General features: G+C 45.1%; 1 protein-coding gene across 2 annotated transcripts in view; it reads left to right on the plus strand.

Moving 5' to 3' along the window:
* The window catches only part of CHN2 (chimerin 2), a 300337-nt gene that overhangs the window by 136553 nt on the left and 141915 nt on the right, over positions 1–21869 (plus strand). For both annotated transcript variants that reach the window (XM_045495183.1, XM_045495182.1), the window contains exon 2: positions 19815–19853. In XM_045495183.1, the coding sequence (XP_045351139.1) occupies positions 19815–19853 (39 nt within the window). The remainder of the gene's footprint in view (positions 1–19814; positions 19854–21869) is intronic.

Raw genomic sequence — 21869 nt, forward strand, 5'->3', positions numbered from 1 at the left:
TATAAAGAAAAGAAAAATAGCCCCCTAAACTTTGAGGCCTTGCTTAGGCTCAGAATATATCAAAAAAAGTAAACAGGGGGAGTGTTGGTGATGTTATTACCAGTTTTATTTTTAGAAGAACCAAGAGCTCAGATGAGAGCTTCCTTGCATTAAGTCACTTTAGAAGTGCTGTATGGTATAGCCTGGGAAGTTTATTACAGATGTGAAATTATGCAGTACATATCAAGGGTAAATGTTTATTCATTTTCTAAATTTAACCCACCAACATGTAAATGCTGCATTTGGAAGTGAATGTACTGTTTTGGCTTATGGATTTGAAAGTCCCCCTACACTGCCATGTGGAACGGAGGTGGGGACACTGGAAGGGTGTCCAAACTCCCGCCCCACCTTTGGGCCACCTATTTGATTCTACTAAAAGGTGGAGTCAAAACTCCCTATAAAAATACAGACTTTAGTCCTGGTCAGGTCTTGTTTCAGGGTAGGTTCGCCTTTCCTATAGGCCAGGAGATGCTAACAGAGATCAGGATCAAGGGCCTGAAGGATTTAACCAGAGGAAACCATGTTACTGGAGCCTGAGGAGAGGAGAAAGATCCACAGGAGAGGGGCCCAGACAGTGGTAGTGGTGAGGGTCATATCTGGTGTCTGCACTGAAGTACCAGAACAGGGAGAGAACCAGGATAAATGTCCCAGTATGTCTCTTCACCCTCTTTCCCACTTCCTGCCCAAACCTCCCATTAGCTAAACCCAGTTAGAAGCCAGAGGCACGAGAGTCTGAGTGATCGAGTTCCTAGACCTTAACCTCCCCCCACACATCCACACTGAGAAGACCCCTGGGAGACATAGGGACCACTCCTGTCAGAGAGTCCGTTCTTCCTTTCAAGATCGGGGTTACCAACACAGTGATTTCTCATTGGATTGGCTGAGGGATAGGGAATGCAAGGAATGGCAGAAAGACAAGAAGCGAAATGTCTCCTTCAGAGACCAGAATTGGGGTAGAGGGTTGGCTTGTATGACCTGACAAAAATTACGAATGGTAATTTGTGATTTATGGATTTATAATATAAATTTATAAAATTTATATAAATTCATAAAAATTTATGATTTGTGGATATGATTTATACCCATAAGAAGGAGAAAATGAACAAAGAGCCACAGGGAGTCATAGTCAGGAATGCTTGCAAGGGAGTGAGGCTCTCCAGAGTCTCTTGGCCTCTCGCCATCTGGGCTCTCTGGGGCAAATTTCTCCTTGAGACTCTATTTGCCCATGTTTAAAGTATTAATAAGGATCATGCCTACCCCATGTTGTTCTTGGAAGGCTGAATGAAAAGGTAATTGTAAAGTTCTTGGCCTGGGACATAGTCAGCACTCCGGAAATACAGCTGCTAGCTGCTAATCCAAATTACAGAGAGGAAGGCTCAATCTTGGCTTGTGGTCCTGTCCCGGAAGATGTCCTTCCTTCTGCACCAGGAGGTCAGAATGTGGGTGAGGAAGGGCATGAGATATTTATGTTTATTAAAAGGAAGCATGGTCTGCCATTAGGTGAGAAGCACCCCCTCTCCCCGTCCTCCTTAGCGCTGAGTGAGGGGCTTGCTTATCTCTCAGATGGTGGTCACCTGTGGGGCTGGGAAGTAGGAAGCAGAAAAAGTAACTACAGAACGATGCGTGCTAGGCTCCTACCTGATCAGGGCTGGGTCCAGGGTGCACAGAGCAACACCAGAACAGGGGAAGCACACCCAGGGTGTGTGTCCACATTCTTCATTGCCTTCCCCCGCTGGGTCCTGACCCCGCTCTTTTCTGAGCCCGTGGCCTCCATAGTTTCGCGGCGGGGCTGCTGTTGAAAGGCGTCCCGGGGCCCTGCCCAGAATCTTATTCTGAGAAAATGCCCACTCTTGGGAGAAGAGACGGCAGGGTCAGTGGGAGAGATACAAGCAGCTGAGAGCAGATCCAGAGGAAATTGGAGCCTCTTGGGAAAAAAGAATGCAATAGAAGAATCTAAAGATGGAATTGGGCCCTTTAAGTTAGCTGGCTTTCCATTATGTTTGCAGTTTTTAAAATAAAAACTGAAAGCAAGTTGGCCGAACATAATGGCACTTGCAGATTTGGGAATTAGGAGCAGAATTTTGCTCTAAATTTGTGAAACCATGGCATAGTTTCATACTGAACATGTTCTATTCCTACCACTAGCGTTTTCCTGGCTGATTTCTTCTCCAGCCCCAGACTTCTTTCTGGTTTTCCAATTTATGCCCCTCTTGCCCTCCCCACCCCACCCACAAGCCAGCAGCTGAAGAGACAGTGCCTTTGCAGCAGAAATCTCTGGATTTTCAGCAGTGATGGTTAAGAGTCAAGGATGAGATGGGCGTGTGTGAGCTTGAGAAAGGACCGGATGATGATGCTGTGCTCTGGGCTGGCAGTCCTTGACATTTTGAAGATTAACCGGGCCCTTGACAATCAGTAGATTTGACCACCCCGCTTCTAAGATTCAAACATGTCTGAAAAGCCATATGATAAATACACTTATTCTCAGAGTGACTATTTCACCATCCAAGATGAGTGTAGGAAATTCTGACTGATTGAGTTATGGCGATTTGACATCCCCAAACTACAATGGTGAGGAATTAGAAACATTCTTCTGGTAGTTCTACTGGGAAAGAAATGGTTTTAGAAAATGTCCATCAGATTTTCCACATATGTGTCTCCCCAGAGTGGAGATTAAGGTCAAAGGACTAGAGTGGAGTGAAAAAGTCAAATGCAGAAATATGTCTTTGTGTGTATACAGGAAGCCCATGCTTGGGGGGAACTGTATGCATATTGTTTGTATTGTGTTTATTTATTTATTTTTTTAAAACACATGATTGCTCTCTTTTTTTTTAATGTTTATTTTTATTTTTTTATTTTTATTAAAAAATCTTTTTTAACGTTTATTTATTTTTGAGACAGAGAGAGACAGAGCATGAACGGGGGAGGGTCAGAGAGAGAGGGAGACACAGAATCCGAAACAGGCTCCAGGCTCTGAGCTGTCAGCACAGAGCCCGACACGGGGCTCGAACTCAGGGACCGCAAGATCATGACCTGAGCCGAAGTCGGATGCTTAACCGACTGAGCCACCCAGGCGCCCCTTAATGTTTATTTTTGACAGAGAGACAGAACGTGAGCGGGGCGGGGCAGAGAGAGAGAGAGGCACAGACCCGAAGCAGGTTCCAGGCTCTGAGCTGTTTGCACAGAGCCCAATGCGGGGCTCAAACTCGTCAACCGTGAGATCATGACCTGAGCCAAAGTCAGATGCTCAACTGACTGAGCCACCCAGGCGCCCCGTGTTTGTATTGCGTTTAAAAGGCACTATTGACACCTTGAGTCATTTGCTATGTATGAGAGAGAAGTCATCTTAATCAGTGGATACCTGTAACATACTGTGAGTGTAATAGCTTTGAAAATATTGGTGATACTAAATTCATTTAGAAAGGTATCGGAAATTCCGTACTAAAAATCTCAGTGGTGGTCAAGATGAGAGTATACCTTCTTTCTGGAATTACCTATTCAATGCAGCGGGGTGCTCACAGGAGTGGGACAATGAAGTCGCTCCAGCGTCCTCGTCACTATGGAAGCACATGAGGAAAGCCTATTATGGTGTAACTGATGACTTCTGAAAATAGAACCAATTCCTAAGAAGCCAAAGGTTGCATATGAAAAACCTACAGGCAGCTCCTGCTGTAGGCTGAGCCTCTTGACCTGGCAAATTATTACTAGCTCGGTACAAGTGGTCTGTTAGCACGCAGAGGAACACCCGCTTCCTGCCAGAGGATGCAAGTCCCTGGACGTGGGAAGCTCCCACCAACCGCTTGGACACAGACGCTGGAGATAAAGGATCTTTTGCTGCGTTAATTAGGGGCTCCAAATCTCGTCATTTCTGGCTGCTTTCTTTGCTTTTTCCTTTGCCAGTTTTTGAGCTCTGACAGCCAAATCCTAGCTGCACTAGTTAGTGGTCTGTATCCGAGGCAGGTAAGGCGCTCGGCAAATCCTGGCTAGGAAGGAGACTTCCAATATGCTCAATGGTTGTGGTCCTTTTTAATCCTGTCAGCCAGCTTGTGACAGGTCACGTGAGCACTGAGAACCGTGAAGACGATTTGCCTCACTTGAACCTTGCACTGAAAATGCAGTACTGCTGGCTAGAATAGACGTCCCTAAGGAGAATCGGATTTTTTCTCCCCTCTACTTTGGTAGGGGCCACTCAGTCAATCAAATAAGCATTAACTGAGCGCCTGGTGTATACAAACCTCTGCTTCGGGAGGCGCTAAAGAGGAAGAAGTTGCAGGGGAGCCCTGGGGTTTGGGGACAGTAGGGTGGCTTTCCACTGGGACTCACACCTCAGTTCCATGCCACCAAAAGCCAGGGGACACTCACTTGGACTAATCATGGTGGGGGTTCTGCCATGAGCAGCGGGGGTTCTAGACCTAGAAGACAACAGGAGGCAGGTTGCCCTTGAAGAATTTTCCTGTGACCCTCTCCTTGCCTCTTAATGGATTGCAAGCACCCTTTCCACCCAAAGTCTGCCCGTCCCTCTTGTATTTGCCCATGCCTTACAGGCGGGGAAAGATGGCTTTTGTTAAGGCACAGACTCCCGGTGGAAATGACTAACTAGATTTTATGAGAAAACACCTCTTTGTCAGAAATGCTCAACACACAAGCCAAGAAGTCTCCATCCTTTCCAGGATGCCTGAAGTGAAACCCGTGTCCCAATCATTCCCTTTGACCTCTACCTCCCTTGCCTTCCCCATAACACGGAGTCTAGCAAACTCCTACTCATCCTTCACCGCCCCGCTCCAGCGCCCCCTTCCCTGTGAGGCCTTCCTCATCACTTTCACTCACTGCGACCAGGGGCCTGGCTCCTTCCTTTGGGCGCCCATGGCACTTGCACACATCCATCCTCTAGACGCCTTTCAACGATATTCCCTGTAGAAGCGGGGGGCTGCTGGGGGGCTGCTGGACGGAGGGAGAGAAGTTTGTCTTAACTCATCGGTGCGGACCCAGCACCTAACCGGGGCTCGGAAACGAGCGGCAGGTCAGGAAGTTGACAAATGATCTTCCGTAAAGGCACGGGTGTGTAAATACACTATTCCTCCGTACGACAGTGCCGCTGAAAATAGGTAAACAGAGGTTACAAGTGCCGACAGCCTGAGACAGGAGGGTGACATTAAGGAAAGACGTGTTGGTCATGTTTGCTTTCTGCTTCTGGTAGCAGGAGCAGGAACTGTCGCATACTGTGATTAGGAAGACAGACGCGGCGCTGTACAAACAGCAAGAGGATATGACCCTCCCGCCAGCACGTGGTGCAGCCGCCCAAGTGCCCGTGAAGCCCAAGCGGCAGGGAGATAACGGCGGGGGCCAGGAAGGGGGCCGGGGGGAGGGTCTATTCTTCTGGCTCCGTTACTTAACGTAAACACTTTCTCTTTCGGGGATCGTCGGGACCACTTGTTTGCCTTAGTCTTCACCCTCTCATTAGAGACCTGCCACCCACCCTGCCTCGGCGGCGACAGGAAGGCTCTCCTTTCTGCACGCACGTGTTCACGCCCTGGGCCCGCGAGTGATAAATGCTTGCAAACTACCGCGGAGTTTCACGTCGGGCTTTAAAAGAGAGTCTTGTGGGGGGGGATCGGCTCCACTGACAGAGGTCCCCGCTCTCGCTTGCCCTTCCCGGACGTTGCATTTGCGCTTCCTGTGCTGTTTTCGTTGCTTTGCTTTGCCGAGCGGCCGGTGAGATGTCTCAGGTGTCGCGGGCGCGCGCGCGTGTGTGTGTGTGTGTGTGTGTGTGATCAGTGATAAGACACCGCAGAGCACTGAAAGCCAGGCAAGAAGCGAAACTTGAGGCTCCTGTTCTCAGGGGGCTTCGAGTATCAGCCAACCGACCACAGCCCCTCTAGACAACCTGCCCAGGCGTCATTTGTTGAGGCTTGCCTTGCAGTAGCGTTTACGTTGGTTATAAATGAAGACAGAATTAATACAGTCTTGGATCTAAGGAAACAGGTTTTAACGTTGTGAGGCAAATGTGTTTCATTCTTGTGCTCAACTGCGGTAGGTCAGCCTTCCCAAGGTGACCACTGAGGATGCGCAGTATTATTTTTGTGGGGTATAAATATGGTGGCCAACTTTGGGCAAGATACAGCCCTTTGGGTCCTCAGGTTCCCTATCTGCAAAATGGGGTGATAATGTCCACCTAACGGGGGCCGTGTGGAAATCCTGTGTTCTAATATTTATGAAGGCCTGCACTGTAGCAGGGCTCAGTTGGAGAAGCAGGATTTTATCGTGGAGAAAGTATGGTTTTCGGAGCTGAACATACCTAGGTGGGAATATGCAGCCCTACTAATTAGCCATGTGATTCTGAATATCCTCACTATTCTTCAGTTTACTCACCAATACAGTAGAACTGATAATACCTATTTTATAAGCTTGTTATGAATGTGAAGGAAGACTGCACAGGAAACACCCAAGAACATGGCGTAAAGAAAGCCTGTCAATAGAGGTTAGGATATTTTCATCTGTATTGATGATATATCCCCAAAATTACCTTTCAGAAAGGAGGGTGTCATCTTAAATTTTATTTTATACCAAATCTCTCATACTGTAGGGTTTCTCTCTCAATTACTTTATTTTGAACGCCCAACTACTTTCTGGAAAAGACACAATAGACCTGGAATTACCATAATCAATGATAGTTTTACCCCTTGTAGAGGTCACTTAATGAAATCCTTTTTATTTTATTTATTTTATTTTTTTTTAACGTTTATTTATTTTTGAGACAGAGGAGACAAAGCATGAACAGGGGAGGGTCAGAGAGAGAGGGAGACACAGAATCTGAAACAGGCTCCAGGCTCTGAGCTGTCAGCACAGAGCCCGACGCGGGGCTCGAACTCACGGACCGCGAGATCATGACCTGAGCTGAAGTCGGCTGCTTAACTGACTGAGCCACCCAGGCGCCCCTAAAGGTCACTTTAAAAAGCAACATGGCCACCTGCAGGATGACTGAAAAGCCAGCTAGTTGCTCTCATGTCACGCGAACGCATGGATGGGACTGAGATGTCCAGGGCCACATCGTACATGGACGTTTGCAGTTTTTGCTCTGAAAAGGCTAAAGAAAAAACAGTATGATGTGCTTTGGGGAAAAAGATGTCAAAAAGTGCCAAAGATACACACAGAGAATTTAAGTAGACATTCCGTAAAATGCGAATTGACGAAGGTGGTGTCTCTAAATTTGTGGATTATTTTATACCCGATTTTAAATATGCATGTATGCCTGATTTAATAATTAAATGTTATGAGTAGCTACCTGATAACTTTATTGATATCTCTACACGTTTAAATATTCAGAAACTTTGCGGGGTGGGGGGGGGGATCTTCTCATTAGGAAAATGGAAGTTGCTTCCATTCTGCTGCAGGTTGCTTAAGGCCCAGTATTTAGCAGGCCTATTCTAAGTAAGCAGAAATGAAAATAAAGTAGGCATGGGCTACAGCGTCACCTTTATTGCTAAGGGCAGACGAAAGGGTTGTTAGCTAGCAGACCTGCTAACCACTGAACCCCAGCATTAAGCAGGCTCACCTGTGCCCAGATACTGCGGAGCTAGACCTCCAGGAAGGCAGCTATCCACCGCCAGGGTCGTGCTCCCAAGGGCTAGCGTAAAAACCAAGAGACAGATCGTTTCTGTCTCCCCAGGACACGATACAGGCTCAGGTAGAGGCCAGGAACTCACTTACTGAGGGTCCTTCACAGGCTAGGATTGGAGAAGGAGCCTCCCCCACTGACATGGTATATTGGGGCATACAGTATATATATATACTCCTTTAGACTAATCTTCACCACTTCTCCAAGGCAAGGGATAACCAATGCTAAGGTTATTCCATAGCATGTGAAGGGTCCTCTTGTTCCCTCAGGGCAGGAAGGATATGGTCATCAGAACTGTTGGCATCAGCATGCTGCTTTTGACCCTCTAGGTCAACCGAAAAGCTCTGATCAGAGAAGCCAGGGGTGGAGAGATTGCGGATGCTTCATGACTGAGCATTTAAGGAGTCCTGGAAATGTCTACCAGGAGAGCTGTCATAGGACTTTCTAGAGCAACCTCTGTCTTTTCAGTTGAGAGAACTAAGGCCAGTCTGGGAAGGGGTCGGGGAGCAGCTACAAATCACCCAGGAAACAGAGTTTCCAGATTTTCTGTATTACAACATTTCCACAGTTTATTTCAATTAGTTGTTTAATGTTTGCCTTCCTTGCTGGACTGAAGGCATCTGGAAAGCAGGGACTGGGCTTGTCTTGCTCACGGCTGCATCTTTATCATACAACACAGTGCCTGGTACATGCGTATTTGCTCAAGGGATGGATGGGTAGATGGGTGGGTGGGTGGATGGATGGGGAGTGTGTGGAGAGATGACTTAAGAAAATTGTAAAAATTAGAGATAACGTATATAAGGGACCCACCTCAGAATCTGGAATGTACCAGGCGCTTAAAGATTCCTTTCCAGGTCTGGTAGGAGACCTCTCTCCTTCTTCTGTCCCTGCACTAGGACTCCCTCCATTTGACTCCAAATATGGGATGGCCAAGAAATCTTTCTTTCCTACCCAGTAGCAGCATTGCCAATACCATGATTTATGAGAAGCTTTCATGAGCATTTAGTCTGTCACTGCCCCACAACCATTAGATATCCGAAGAGACGCAAACACCCACAGTGAACTCAAAGAAAGATATTATTGCAACAGGAGAACAAAGTGGCTCTTCTGAATAGTAGGAGTAGAGCTGGCCGGCGGTAGAGCTAACTTGTCTTCTCTATGGAAGAAGCCTTCTTCAGGAAGGAGAGGAATAAAAGAATAATTGTCAAGAAATAATCGAGTGTAGTAATCTCTTTTTCTTGTCCATTCCAACAACACTTTTCGGGTCTAATCTTTCTACGTAACGTGCCACTTTTCTACCTTGCGCTATGGTTACCTGCACATGTGGCCAGGAGCTGCGTGCCCAGCAGGCAGGCAGTTAGTTTGTAGAATGAATGAACGATGTCTTTATTTCATCTCCTAGCTGATTCCTTGTGGTTAGCTCCTGCATCTTGCCTTTATATCCACCCCAGTGTCTAGTACGGTATTTTGTGCCAACTAGGCTGTAAGCTGTAGGTAAATATTTGTTGGATGAATAAACGAATGCCCAAAAGGGCTTCTGGAGGAAAGCCAAGAAGACATTCCTCTGATGAAAAGAATTTGTAAAGAGGCAGGCAGATGCTGGAAGGGAGAATGTCAAGGCGGGGGCCAGAGGAGGAGAGACAGGCCTCTAGGCTGAATGGAGGTCGTGGGTGTGGGGGTTGTCTCTAAAGAAATAGCAGAGGAGGAATGATAAAGGAGGAAATTATCCACCAGGAAAGCAGCTCCATCATGCTGGGAGGAAACAGCATTTTTGTAGAAACATAGGGCGAGGAAGTAGGGAGAGGGCCCCGAGAGAGAAGGGAGAGTTGGGATGAGGCGAGCAGTTCGGCAGGAGGTAATGACAATGATATCCAACTTACAGCCCCTGTGTCTTTTACTTCCCTTGACCCTCGTCACTCCCCCCCACCCCCCCACACACACCCCTTACTGGAAAGAGATGTTCACCTCCATATCACTGCCATACCACCCAGAAGAGGTATGCACACTCACAAGTTCTATTTATCGTCTTTCCTTCACCCTTCATCTCACTTACTCCCTCTCACCTACCCACACTCTACTGCAAGGTCATCAAAACCCCCCTCCCTTGTTCCTGAAGCAATGGGTCCTCAAGCTTATCTTGCTCAAACAGCTCCTGATACTACTGGCCACTTCTCCCTTTCTAATTGTTTCTGGCCTTGCCTTTCATGTCAGCCCATCTTGTGATTTCTCCCTATCTCTCTGGTCTCTGTCATGCCCCTTTCACTCTCATGCTTTAACTGTTGGTGCTCCTTGGGGCTTCCATCAAAGGCCTTCTTTCCTCCCTCTGAATGCTCATCCAACGTCATGTCGTCCACTTTAGCGGCCATCTGCATGTTGTGGTTTCCATTTCTAGATCCCCAGCCCAGTTCTCTCTTCTGAACTCCAAGCCTCCTACATATGTTTACTTGGCTGTCCTATGGATGTCTCTTTCCAACAGGGAAAAGCCAAATGCATCGCCATCTGCTAAACCTGCTTCTTCTCCCGCCCGCCCTATTTCTGTGAACGGCATCACTATCCATCCAGTTGCTGACGCCAAAACCATTTGTCTTCTTCTGCCCAACCCCAACGTGATTTTCTCTCCTTTCCTTCTCTGTCCACGTCCAGTTCATCACCAAGTCCTGTGGATTCTCTACCTTTTTGATGCCTTTTGAATCCACCCCATTTTCTTCATCTCCACTGCCACCATTCAAGTTCAGACCACCAATGTCACCTGCCCCACTTACTGCCTAGCTCCATGACTCCCCCCCCCCCTTATCTTCTCTCCCTACCATCTTCTCTTCCTCCAGTCCTGTTTCACACTGCAACTGGAGTGATCTTCTTAAAGGGCAAAATGGATGCTGTGTCTTCCCTGCTTGTATTTCCCCTTCCCTCTGGAGCAAAAGTAAGCCCTTAGCATGGTTTTAAAAGCCTTTAATTATCTGGTGCCTACTTATCTCTCTAATTCCTAGCTACTCTGAAACATGCACACGCACGTGCACACACACACCATAGTCTATATATTTGGCCAGCAGGCTGAACCACTTCTAGCTGTCAATGTCATGTTCTGCTTTGCCTCTGGTCCTGCCAGGCCCTACCTTGGTCTGTGAGTCATACTCCATGAGCCCATTTGTCCAAAAAGGCACTCCTTGCCATTGGCTACTGTAGTAGATGTCTAGGTGATAGAACATCTCTTTGACTAGGCTTAATGTGCCGTTGTACCAGAAGTTAGTTATGCTTCCTTTAGTCTTTGGAGGCTGTAAGATATTGGAGGCTGTAAGTCTTTGGAGGCTGGTAGATTCTAGTCCCCTGGGACTACTCTTGAAGGAGCCCTGGACAGGACTGCTCAAGGCCAGAGGTAACTGGCCAAGGCATGGGGAATGCCTACCCCCACTCAGCCTTCCCAAGATTGGGAAATTCTGCCATGGACACTCCTCCTATACATCACCTGCCTCTTTATTTGTTGTATCCCTTGACAGAATGCAAGGTTTGAGTCAGGGAACAATGTCTGTCTTTCACTTACCCACTCTATATTAAGAATCTGTATATCCTGGGATACAACATTGGGGGCCATTCCTGTTGTACTCTCTGTGCCTGCCAAGGGATGAGTTTTGGCTAAACTCAGCCTGGACTCCCCTCACCATGTGCTCTGGCGCGGGGGCTCTGCCTCCCAGAGCAAGCATCTTCCTCACGCAAAGGTGCTATCTGATTGCCAAGCCATTGCCAAGCCAGATTGAAAAGGGTGCCTTTCTCTAATTCACAAAAGGTACTCAATAGGCTAATGGTGATCCAGGCATCAGAGAACAAGATATGTGAGGCTCTTGCTCTCACAGCACTGTCTAAACAAAGAAATATATAAGCACTCAATAAAAATAATTCAGATGGTGAAAAGACCGCAAGGAATGAGAGACTATCTGAAAGACAGCATTAGATAAGATGGTCTAGGAAGACATCGCTGAAGAGCCAGAACATTTAAGCTGAGATCCAGATGATAACGAGGCCAACCATGGGGAAATCAGAAGGAAGAGACAGTGTGAGATCTTTAAGACTGCAATGACCTTGATGGACTCAAGGATCGAAAGAAAGGCCAGAGTGGCTGAGGTATAGTGAGCAAGAGGGGACGACCAGGGAGAGGTGGCCAGGGGCCAGATCATACAGAGCTTTGTAAGCCTGCTTGCCTTGTTCACTGAGGTGTCCCCACAGCCTGGCTCATTGTATGTGTTCACTAAATACCTGTTGAATGAAAGAATCTCATCATGCCTCTGTATACAGAATAAGTGCCCAGAACAGAAGCTCCGTGTGGCCCCAGTGCCCTCTAGTGACCACAGACTCCAGCCCAAGGCCCTTCGTAGCTTCATCGTCTTCAGAAAAATCTCAGCTTAGTCGTGTCCTTGGGGCCCAGCCAAGTTTCTGGAATTTGTCTTACTAACTTATTACTTTCTGTTAGTTTCTGGAATTTGTCTTATTAATTATTCTCTGCAAGGAGGACTAAATCAGCTACAAAAATCCCTGACGTATGATCCACTGTGAGATGCACCCAGGCCTCCATTCTCTACCCAAGCAGCAGTTTTAAAAGAGAATACAAGGCTGCCTGATTTGTCAGGGGGGACGCAGGGAACCTGTATAGATGGCAGGCATTAGAACACATTTTTGTATTCCCTAGCCAGTGTGACAATAAGAAATCTCTGTAGCAGCCTTCACATCTCAATGTGTTGTAGCAGTTAGGACGATCTCTAGGTCATTGTGCAGCCCAGGGATGGCACCATTTGGCTGGAATGCCTGACGAGCCACAGGCTGCGCACTCTGGCTTGCACGTAACTTCTGAAGACCCGAGCTTGGGCATAGGGTGTGTGTCAAGGGTGTATTGCAGCATGTGCACAAACGTGACATAGTACTCCTCCTGTCATTGTTCAGTTTCATTTGAATCCCACCCATTCTGGGCCCATTGAGCTAATCACCCAACAGATTTGCAACTGTGATCTCATTGCGAGGCCATCCCATGTCTGATTGAAAAACCCGTTTTCCACCCAACTTCCCTGGGAAAAAAAAAGTCACCAATTGCAGCCCATTTGCAAATGTGTGCATTAATAAATCAAAAGTGACAGCAGAGACCTGGCCCTTCTGGGACAGGGGATGGCAGAAGGAGGGGCCAATCCTTTCACCCCCCGTCTCCAAATGACCCCCCCCCCCAAGCTGCAATAATTTATGCAGCTTTGTTTGAAGTATCCTTAAGGATGGGTCATCTCCAGCTTTCTTGGTAGATCATTCTCTAAATTGGTGAATCTTTCACTGCTCGCATTTTCCAAAGGCCCCGCATGTGTTTCTCTGTTGATCTAGTCATACACCACTGAGCCGACCAAAGGAATCTGGCTCTCCTTGATGTTTACAGGTATTTCCTCTTTAGTTGTCACTTACTCGAGTGTAGCACCTGGCGTTCTCTAATTTTTCTTCATTAATCAGTCCCCAGATTCCTTTACACTTGCTCCTCAGGTGATTCCATCAAGTGAATGTATTTCTGGAGCTGAAAATGCCTGGAAGAGTAGAGCCTTCCAGCCACCGCCATCAACATGAATGGGATTAGCGCGTTTCTACCTTACTCCGTGGCCATATGTTTCCACGGGTTCATGCCCAGGATCATTCTGTGCTTCTGTTTGCTTCCCTGCCAATGCATATTTAGGCTTATCTCTGTGTTTTCTAATTGAGTCTTGAATGCACAAAATGAAAACCTATGTTGACAATAGCTAGTGTTGGTGAAGGTGTGGGGACACAGGCATTTTTCCATACACTGTTGAGAGTTCCACCTTCTGAAGCCCATTTTAACAGCTTTTTTTTTTAAGTTTTTTTTTTTTTTAACGTTTATTTATTTTTAAGAGAGAAAGACAGAGCATGAGTGGGGAAGGGGCGGAGAGAGAGAGGGAGGCACAGAATCTGAAACCAGCTCCAGGCCCTGAGCTGTCAGCAGAGAGCCCGACGCGGTGCTCAAACTCGGAAACGGCGAGATCATGACCTGAGCTGAAGTCGGTCGCTTAACTGACTGAGCCACCCAGTCGCCCCCCATTTTAACAGCTTTTCAGACAAAACATATGCAGATCCTGCAGCCAGCACTTAACATATGTATCATTGCAGCTTTGTTTATAGTAACAGAAAATTGAAAATAGCCTAAATAGTCATCAGTTGGAAACTGTTACATTAATGAATTAAATGCACTTGGGTATGCTCATGGAACAGAAGACCAAGCCACAGTTCAAAAAATTAGGACCTTACAGATCTCTGTGTGCTGACATGGAAAAATGCCTAAGGAATGTCATTAAGGTCAAAAGCAAATTGCAGAACAGTAGATAGGATAAGAGACCATTTTTATAAATTTTTATTCTAGCCACTTACAGGACAAAATCTAGGCAGAGTCACATCAATGGATTAAGCGTACTTTTTCTGAGTAGGAGGCTTTCTAAGACACATTTTTTATTTGTTGGAACTTTTCTGTTTTTCACAAGTGTGTATTCCTTTTAAGTTTAGTAGAAACAGTAGTGATCTTAAATTATTTTTGTGATGCTCTTGGTCTAGAGAGGTGTCTTTTTATGACAAGGGCTCTCTATTGCCCCTGTTGTCCTCACCCTGGGTCTCAGACATAGTAGACCTTTCCATGTGCTGACACTGGGATTCTTCCTCCTTCCCCCAAAGCTCAGAATGGTGGTACTTCTCTTCAAAGCTTTAGTTACTTGAGGACATAAGTTTTCTTGATCACTTCCAAGTTTTAACGTGCACCTCCAGGCCCCTTTAACCAGCTTTGCTTTGCTTTTTGTTTACTATGTTTGGATTCTCTATAGATGATTTCCTTTGAGTGGTCTTGTTACCTATTTTTGTAAGATTTTGATCATTTTCTAAGCATCTATATCTTTTTTCTCTCCCTCTGCCCCACCCCTTCTTTAATGAGAGGAGATACCTGTTTCCTGGCCTGCTTAGAATTGCTCATTAATCTTTATTTCACACAATTTTTAACAGAGGGCCAAGGGGATTGGGCACAGCCTTTTGCTACAGAAGCTCTTGTTTCTTTTGCCCTCACTTTTTGCTCTTCCTGGACTAAAACTGTGCATGCTACCTGTGTAATTGTAAGAATTTTATTAAGAATTATATTAAGAATTGGGTCTTTTTACTTATACTTTGTGTTCAGGGTGGTGATTTATTTAGACAGCATGTTAAAAAAGAGAAACCACCAGGGTGCGCCTGGCTGGCTCAGTTGGTGAAGCATGCAACTCTTGATCTCAGGGCTATGAGTTCAAGCCCCATGTTGGGTATAGAGATTACTTAAAAATAAAATCTTAAAAAGAAGAGAGAAACCATTAAGCACTCCCATGAATTTATTTCTTATTAATTTAAATTTTTATACAAGCAACATGAACAGAAAATTAGAAAATGCAGGTAAGCAAATGAAGAGAAAAACAGAAACTGCCTAAATTTTCACTCTCAGGTATAGCGACTATTTAATAATTGGTTCTATAGCCTTATAGATAACTTCTATGTAGATAAATCTTTTCTAAAAATGGGATTAAATTTAATAAATTATTTTATAACCTGATTTAATACTTCACGTAGCACAAATATTTGTCTGCGTCATTAAGGAAAGAAAATAATAGGAAGCATAGAATTTACTACATGCCAGGCACTAGATTAAGTGTTTCATACCTATTAGCCTCACAACATGCTATATGTTGGGTAGCATGATTACTCCCATTTTATAGATAAAACAGTTGAAGCACAGAGAGATGAGGTAAATTGCCTAAGGTCATATAGCTATAATAAATGACAGAACTAGGTCTGGAACCTAGACTACCTCTGGCTGCAGAGGCCGTGCTCTGGACCACAAAGCTCTGACCCACACTGTTATTTTCCATGGCTATGTTATATGATAATTTACCTAACCACTTCCTTCTTTCTGGGCTTTTGGATCCACTGTTGTACACAAAACGGCAATGAAAACCTCGTTCATATATTCATCTTTGTATGTGTGCTCATTTACTTCCCCAGGCTAAATCCCCATGGATAGAATTGCTGGGTCCAGGAGTTGGGATACCTATTAGTATTTTAAGCAATATATTTCCTATGTCTCTTTGACCCTTATAAATTCATTGTTCTTTTCCAAAAGCATATACCGGTCTTTTGGATTCAGCGATAGTTTTTTTTTTTTTTTTCCTTAAACATGAAGCTTCTTCTCTTCTACTTCCTCTCCCTTCCTTCTGCATCATGCCCATTTCTCGAAAATGTTTCACAAAGTAATACACTTTCCCAAAGCCTTAGGCTTTATGTTGTCAGTACTTCCAGTACCTTCCACCTCCTGCGCTGTAACTCTTCGATGGGGTCAGGTACACAGATGAAATACTGCCCGCCCTTTGGCTTGATGTCAGTCCTTCATATGGCTATTTTTTTTTTCCTTTTCCCTGCTTTATTACGTCTTTCCAGATTCACAAGAATTGAAGTAGCAAACCTGCTGCACGGCATGTTTTTTTTTTCTGGACTCAATACATGCAAATGAGGGTGGGCTGCCTGGCAAGGATGACTGATGTGTTCGAAGCCTGGAAGACAGAGTTTCCTGCTCTCATCCCACCTTGGCCTCCACTCCTTGTATGACCTTGAGAAAGCCACTTAATCATTCTGCGTTTCATTTTCCTCATTTGGCAAATGAGGAGGGTGAACTAAATGACCTAGAAAACCTATTCCCGGTTTGAAAAAAAAAAAAAAGTGTCAGGCTATCCAAGAGTAAAGTAGAGCTTTGAGAAATATTGTTTGAAACTGGGGCGAATGTGCAAGTTGGTGGAGCAGCGTTGGAGGCCGCTAAAGATTTGTTTCAACGTATTAAAAATATTTTGTGCCTTGTCTCTTAACCAAGGTTTCCTAACAGTGTGCTTTAGTGGTTTCTGAAACATGTCTCTAAGACCAAGGTAATTATAGTTGTTCCACTGAAGCATGACAAATGGCCTCTCACTTTGAATTCTTTAATGGGAAAGAAAAACCTTCCATGACAACAGCACTGGAACTTAATTACAGGCTCCAGATCCAGGGGCAAGACTAGAGATGGCCATGGCTGGGGTCAAGGGACAGAAGACAGCCTAGGAAGAACCGGGACAGGGCAGTGTAACAATGACAACATCAGTGGAGCTACATCAAGAACTTGCTATTTGCCAGGCGCTGTCCCAAGAACTTGAGATGTGGGGGTCTCATTCAGTTCCCACAGTGACCCTAAGAGATAGGTTATGAGGTAGGCACTTTGACTTCTCTTTTACAGCGATGAGCATTGGGAGGCTTAAAGAATTTGAGTAACCCGATTCAAGTTATTCAGCCAGTCGTTGTGGGAGGTAAAATTTGAACCTTGAGGCTTCTCGTACGTCACACAGGCTTTTTGAATATGTGTTACATGCCAGGCACCCTTCTCAGGCCTGGAGATGCACCAGTGAATGAAGTTCCTGCTTGTATGGAGTTGGGCTATTCGTGGGATGAGCCCAGTAATAACAAGCCAACAAATCGATAAATAATTTCAGGTGGCAATAAATGCGATGAAGGAGAGTGCCGAGAGCTAGGGGTAGGCTACTTTACACAAGATTGTCAGGGGAGGCCCCTGGGAGGTGACCTGTGAGCCAAGCCCTACATAATGGAGGAAGTCAGCCATGCAAAGATGTATCAGAAAGCATTTTATGTGGACCATCCACAAGAGCAGTGGCTGGGGGCTCGGAAGAGCATGGCTTGCTCTGGGAACAGAGAGAAAGTTAGCCTTTCTGGGGGAGTGTAAAAGGGCAAAATGTCTGCAGAGATGTCAAAGAGGTGGACAGGCACCAGATGACCCAAGACCTTGAAGGCCACAGCAAGAGGTTTGTATCTCTTATTCCAAATGCAAAAGGAAGACACTGCAGAATGTCCAGCAGGGGCGTATTGTGATCTCCAGTCTCTGTAGGGGGCCTTCTTCACTTCTCCATAATACCACTAACGCGAACAACTGGCAAGGGGTAGATGGTTTCTGTAGCAGGCAGGGCAGCCTCAGCGAAAGTTATCAAGTTGGGAGTCAGTGTTTCAGATGAAACAAAATTCTGGGTTTTTCACGAAACAGCCAGATTGTGATGGACAGGGAGGGATCCTTGAGTCTAAGCTTTTGACTTCAGTCAAGAAGACCGTAGGAGACCCAAGGAGAGCATCTGAGCTATCCTTAAAACCTGCGTAAAGGAGATTCCTTCTCTTTGGGGACCTTCCCTTAATAGGCAGAGACTGGCATTCTAGGCACTGAACATTCTTGACCACTTCTTGGTCTGGGGATTGTGCTCTCGCCTCAGAGAACAAATCTCATCCAGAAGAGTAAGACGTTAGAGCTTCGTTGTAGATGACATCTCGGAGATTTACATTTCTATTCGATCTGGTCACCCTGATGATCTAGTGGTGAGGATTCAACACTCTCTATGCAATCTTGTGTGTGTGTGCGTGTGTGTGTGTGTGTGTTTATCTTTGAAAAATATTTTTAAAAATGCCCTCAACATTTTAACATACAGGACCTGGCTTTTCTGGTGAGGTGGCCTTGTATGGGTGTTTCTATTTTATTGTAAACTCAGCAACTTGATTTATTTTATTTGGGTGCTTTTTATAAACAAATACCCCTTACAATTTAATTCATTGAAACTTAATTAAATTTGATTAATTTAATACAATTTAATTCATTAAAATTGGTTTCTGTCATATATAGAGTGAAATTAGTGGCTTGTTTGGGTTAAAAGCTCACTATTCTAAGATATTGTTCTACTTTGGCAAAACTATTAAGAATGTCACTTTTATCGGCAAACTAAATTTGAATAAGAACACAAACCATTATTAATGCACTGTATTTGTGTGTGCACTTACGTGGCTGATTATTCATAGATAGGTTCCTGGCAATGTGGGCCTAAGGATACAGATTTATGTGAATGAAAACTACATTCAGAGGCATTTAGTTGCCTCTGTGATCAGGTGGGCCCCAGAGAGCAAGGCATTAATTGTGAAAGAATTTAATTTAAGCTACACAACTGTAATTAAGTAGGATTTGGGGAAGTTCACCACTCTTGAGTTAGTTTTTATATAAATAGTGTATTTGTTTCTCAGGAAAAATTCTCAAACTATCTCCATGCATGAGGTTAGAGAAATTTCTGGTCCTTGGCATGAAACTCGTTGGTGACAGTAGCATAAGGACAAGGGCAGTGGGAGGATGGCTGTGTGATACCTTGGGGGTGCAGGATGACAAGAACAGTTTCCTTGTAAAAGGTGCCGAATTCGAGGACTCTTAATGTTCCCTCCAGCTCAGTGTTCTGTGATTTGAGGGAAAGGATTCTCCCCTCTGGCTGCTTAAGTTACCAATGTTTTACCAAGGCCTTAACTACATGCTCAGGAAGGCTGTAATAACTCCATCACAATTATAAATTCAGCTGTCAGCACTGGGATTGTTGAATCGACTGCACAAGCAGATTTTTCTCCCATTGTCTGTTTTCTAGATTGATGAATAACAATTTCATCCTCTCCATTTTATTGTAACTCTTTCACTCTGACACTTCTGATTGCTGAGAGGTGTTCTAGAAATTTCCTAAGTCACACACTGGAATAAATTCAAGGAGATAATGCGATTCCAATTGAATCATCAGTGTCTCTGCTGTCAGACCCAGTCATTTTAGGAGTTCAGTTGGTTGAGTTGCACAACTTCCCAGATTTAATATTACATACTTGCCCCTTTACGTCTTGCCCTCAAGTCTTAATAAATGGGCTAAAGGTCTGATGGGAAACTGTGAGATAAATTATATGTTTATTATGCCAAGTTAAGTAAATACTCTTTGAAAGGATTACTGGAGGGTACAATCAAGTTAATTGCTTTAAAAATCTTTTTTGATTTACTGGGCTCTATGAAAATGGTTAAGCAATTGATTTCTGTCATGGTAAGTGATCTAAAGAGAGTGCTGTTGGGTCCACAAGGGTTGCCATGTACATTTCCTCCCTTATGGCTGGAACTGTCCCATAAATGAGCAGAGAGGGCCCCCCGGGACCAGAATGCAAGTACTACTGACAGACTGTTGTTCCTCCGAAGGAGACACATGTTGACAGTTTGACGTTCAGGCTGACAGATTGATTTTTTTTCCCTTTTTTATTCTAGATGCTGAAGAATACCAGCCTCCAATATGGAAATCGTACTGTGAGTATTTGAAATGAGAATCTCTTCAGATGTCTTCAGTAGGCCTGCCTTTTGAACAATTCTTGCCTTTGATTTAATGAACACAAGCAGTCCCGCATCACAGCACTGAAAACCCAAATCTTGCTTTTTCCGCTAAGGAAGAAGTCACGGTGAACTGCACAGCCCTCTCCCTTGGCCAGGACCCTCAAGAGCAGGCTGCCTGTGACCTACTTCAGGAATGCATAGAAAAAAAGAGATATACATTCTGACTCCCCACCTTTTGGATTGGGGCTTTCCTTTCCTTTTTTTTTTTTTTTCACATTTTTTTTAAGGTTTATTCATTTCTCAGAGACAGAGCGTGAGTGGGGGAGAGGCAGAGAGAGAGAGAGAGAGAGAGAGAGAGAGAGACACAGCATCTGAAACAGGCTTCAGGCTCTGAGCTGTCAGCACAGATCCCGATGCGGGGCTCGACCTCATGGACCACGAGATCATGACCTGAGCCGAAGTCGGACGCCCAACCGACCGAGCCCCTTTCCTTTCCCTTTTTGCAGAGTTGCTCAGCAAGGATGAATGTGTTGACTTCCATGAAGTACATTCTTCGCTGATCATCCTATAGTTGTAGTATCATATGACATTTACCGCAAAGAATATTAACAGATGGCAAAGAACTGTTTGGGCACTACAGGTGATGCCTTTGAAACAGAGGTCGTATCTGGTCATCAGTCAACAGTTCAGTTCCCTTCATGAAGGCAGGCAGTTGTCATCACATCGAGTTCATTTTCTCTTATTTTCTCTCTCCTTAGTATCATCTGCCTAAGTGATTCTCCAGCAAGCGAGGGGAGGCATGTGCTCGGTTGGAAACCCACCGTGCCAACAGCCCGGGGACACGTGTCCTTGTTCGGGCTCTGATTCTGCACAGCAATCATAAGAATAATTATTATCGTCGTTATCGATGCCACCGTTGTTTCTACCACCCGTGAGAGCTGCCCTGTGCTGGCCACTGTGCCAGCTGTGTGCCTGAACTCTCACATTCTCACCACAGCCCTAAGCGATGGCTGCCATTATTATCTTGTTTCACATGCAAGGAAACCACAGCTCAGGGAGGTTCGGTAACTTAGCATATGTTCTCCATCTCTGAGCACATCGGACTGGCATTCAGGGTGGAACCCAGAAGCAAGTCTGACCCCCAGCCTGCAAGTTTTCACGATCGTTTTCCTTCCACTCAAAATGTCCTACCTAAGTATACATGCACACACACATATACGCACATGCCTGTATCTCTCTCTCTCTCTCTTACAGAAGCAATACACAGCTGCATAAGAGACAAACATTACAAAATACACAAGGTTGAGCGTGAATTTTTTCCTAATTGACAAGCCAGCCCCACCCCGGATTCCGTGTCTCTTTCCTGCTTCCCAGGAACTGACCTCGGTCAGTTTTGGAAACCGCATCCTTCCAAGTGTTCAAAATACACACGGCTAACGTTAAGACATTTTTGCTGTTGTTCCCTTTTGAGAAAAATGGCGCTTATGCTGTACTTGGTGTCCTTCAGCTTGCTTGTTTCACTTCACAAATACCTTGTTTTTATCTTTCCACGTCAGCATATATAGAGGCACCTCATTCTTTATTACATGAGTCTGTTCTTCCATCTGTGAAATAAAGGGGCTGTGCGGGGTCTCCAAGGGCCCTTCCAGTCTAATGTTCTGCACTCTGATCTTCTATTTTAAAAGGCAGCGCTAATGACTTAGTAATTGGATGTTTTTGTTTGTTTGTTTCCTAATGGAGTGTGAAGAACTCTGACAGTAAATCAACAAAATATCTGTAGTGAGAGGCGCTGGGTGTTCCATGACTTACTGTGCTTTGCACACTGCTTTGCACACAGCCTTGCATACATTAACTAGCCGATAAATATTTGTTGAGCGAATGCCACCGCAGAGAGCTTTACGGAAGCAAAAAGATGGCATTGGCTCAAATTCATTTCGCCTTTTGCTAAGAGGCCTTGGGCCACCCAATATATCTCTTAAAAGTGCTTCTGAG

Source organism: Leopardus geoffroyi, chromosome A2 (assembly GCF_018350155.1).
Source record: "Leopardus geoffroyi isolate Oge1 chromosome A2, O.geoffroyi_Oge1_pat1.0, whole genome shotgun sequence".
Taxonomy (NCBI): Eukaryota; Metazoa; Chordata; class Mammalia; order Carnivora; family Felidae; genus Leopardus; species Leopardus geoffroyi.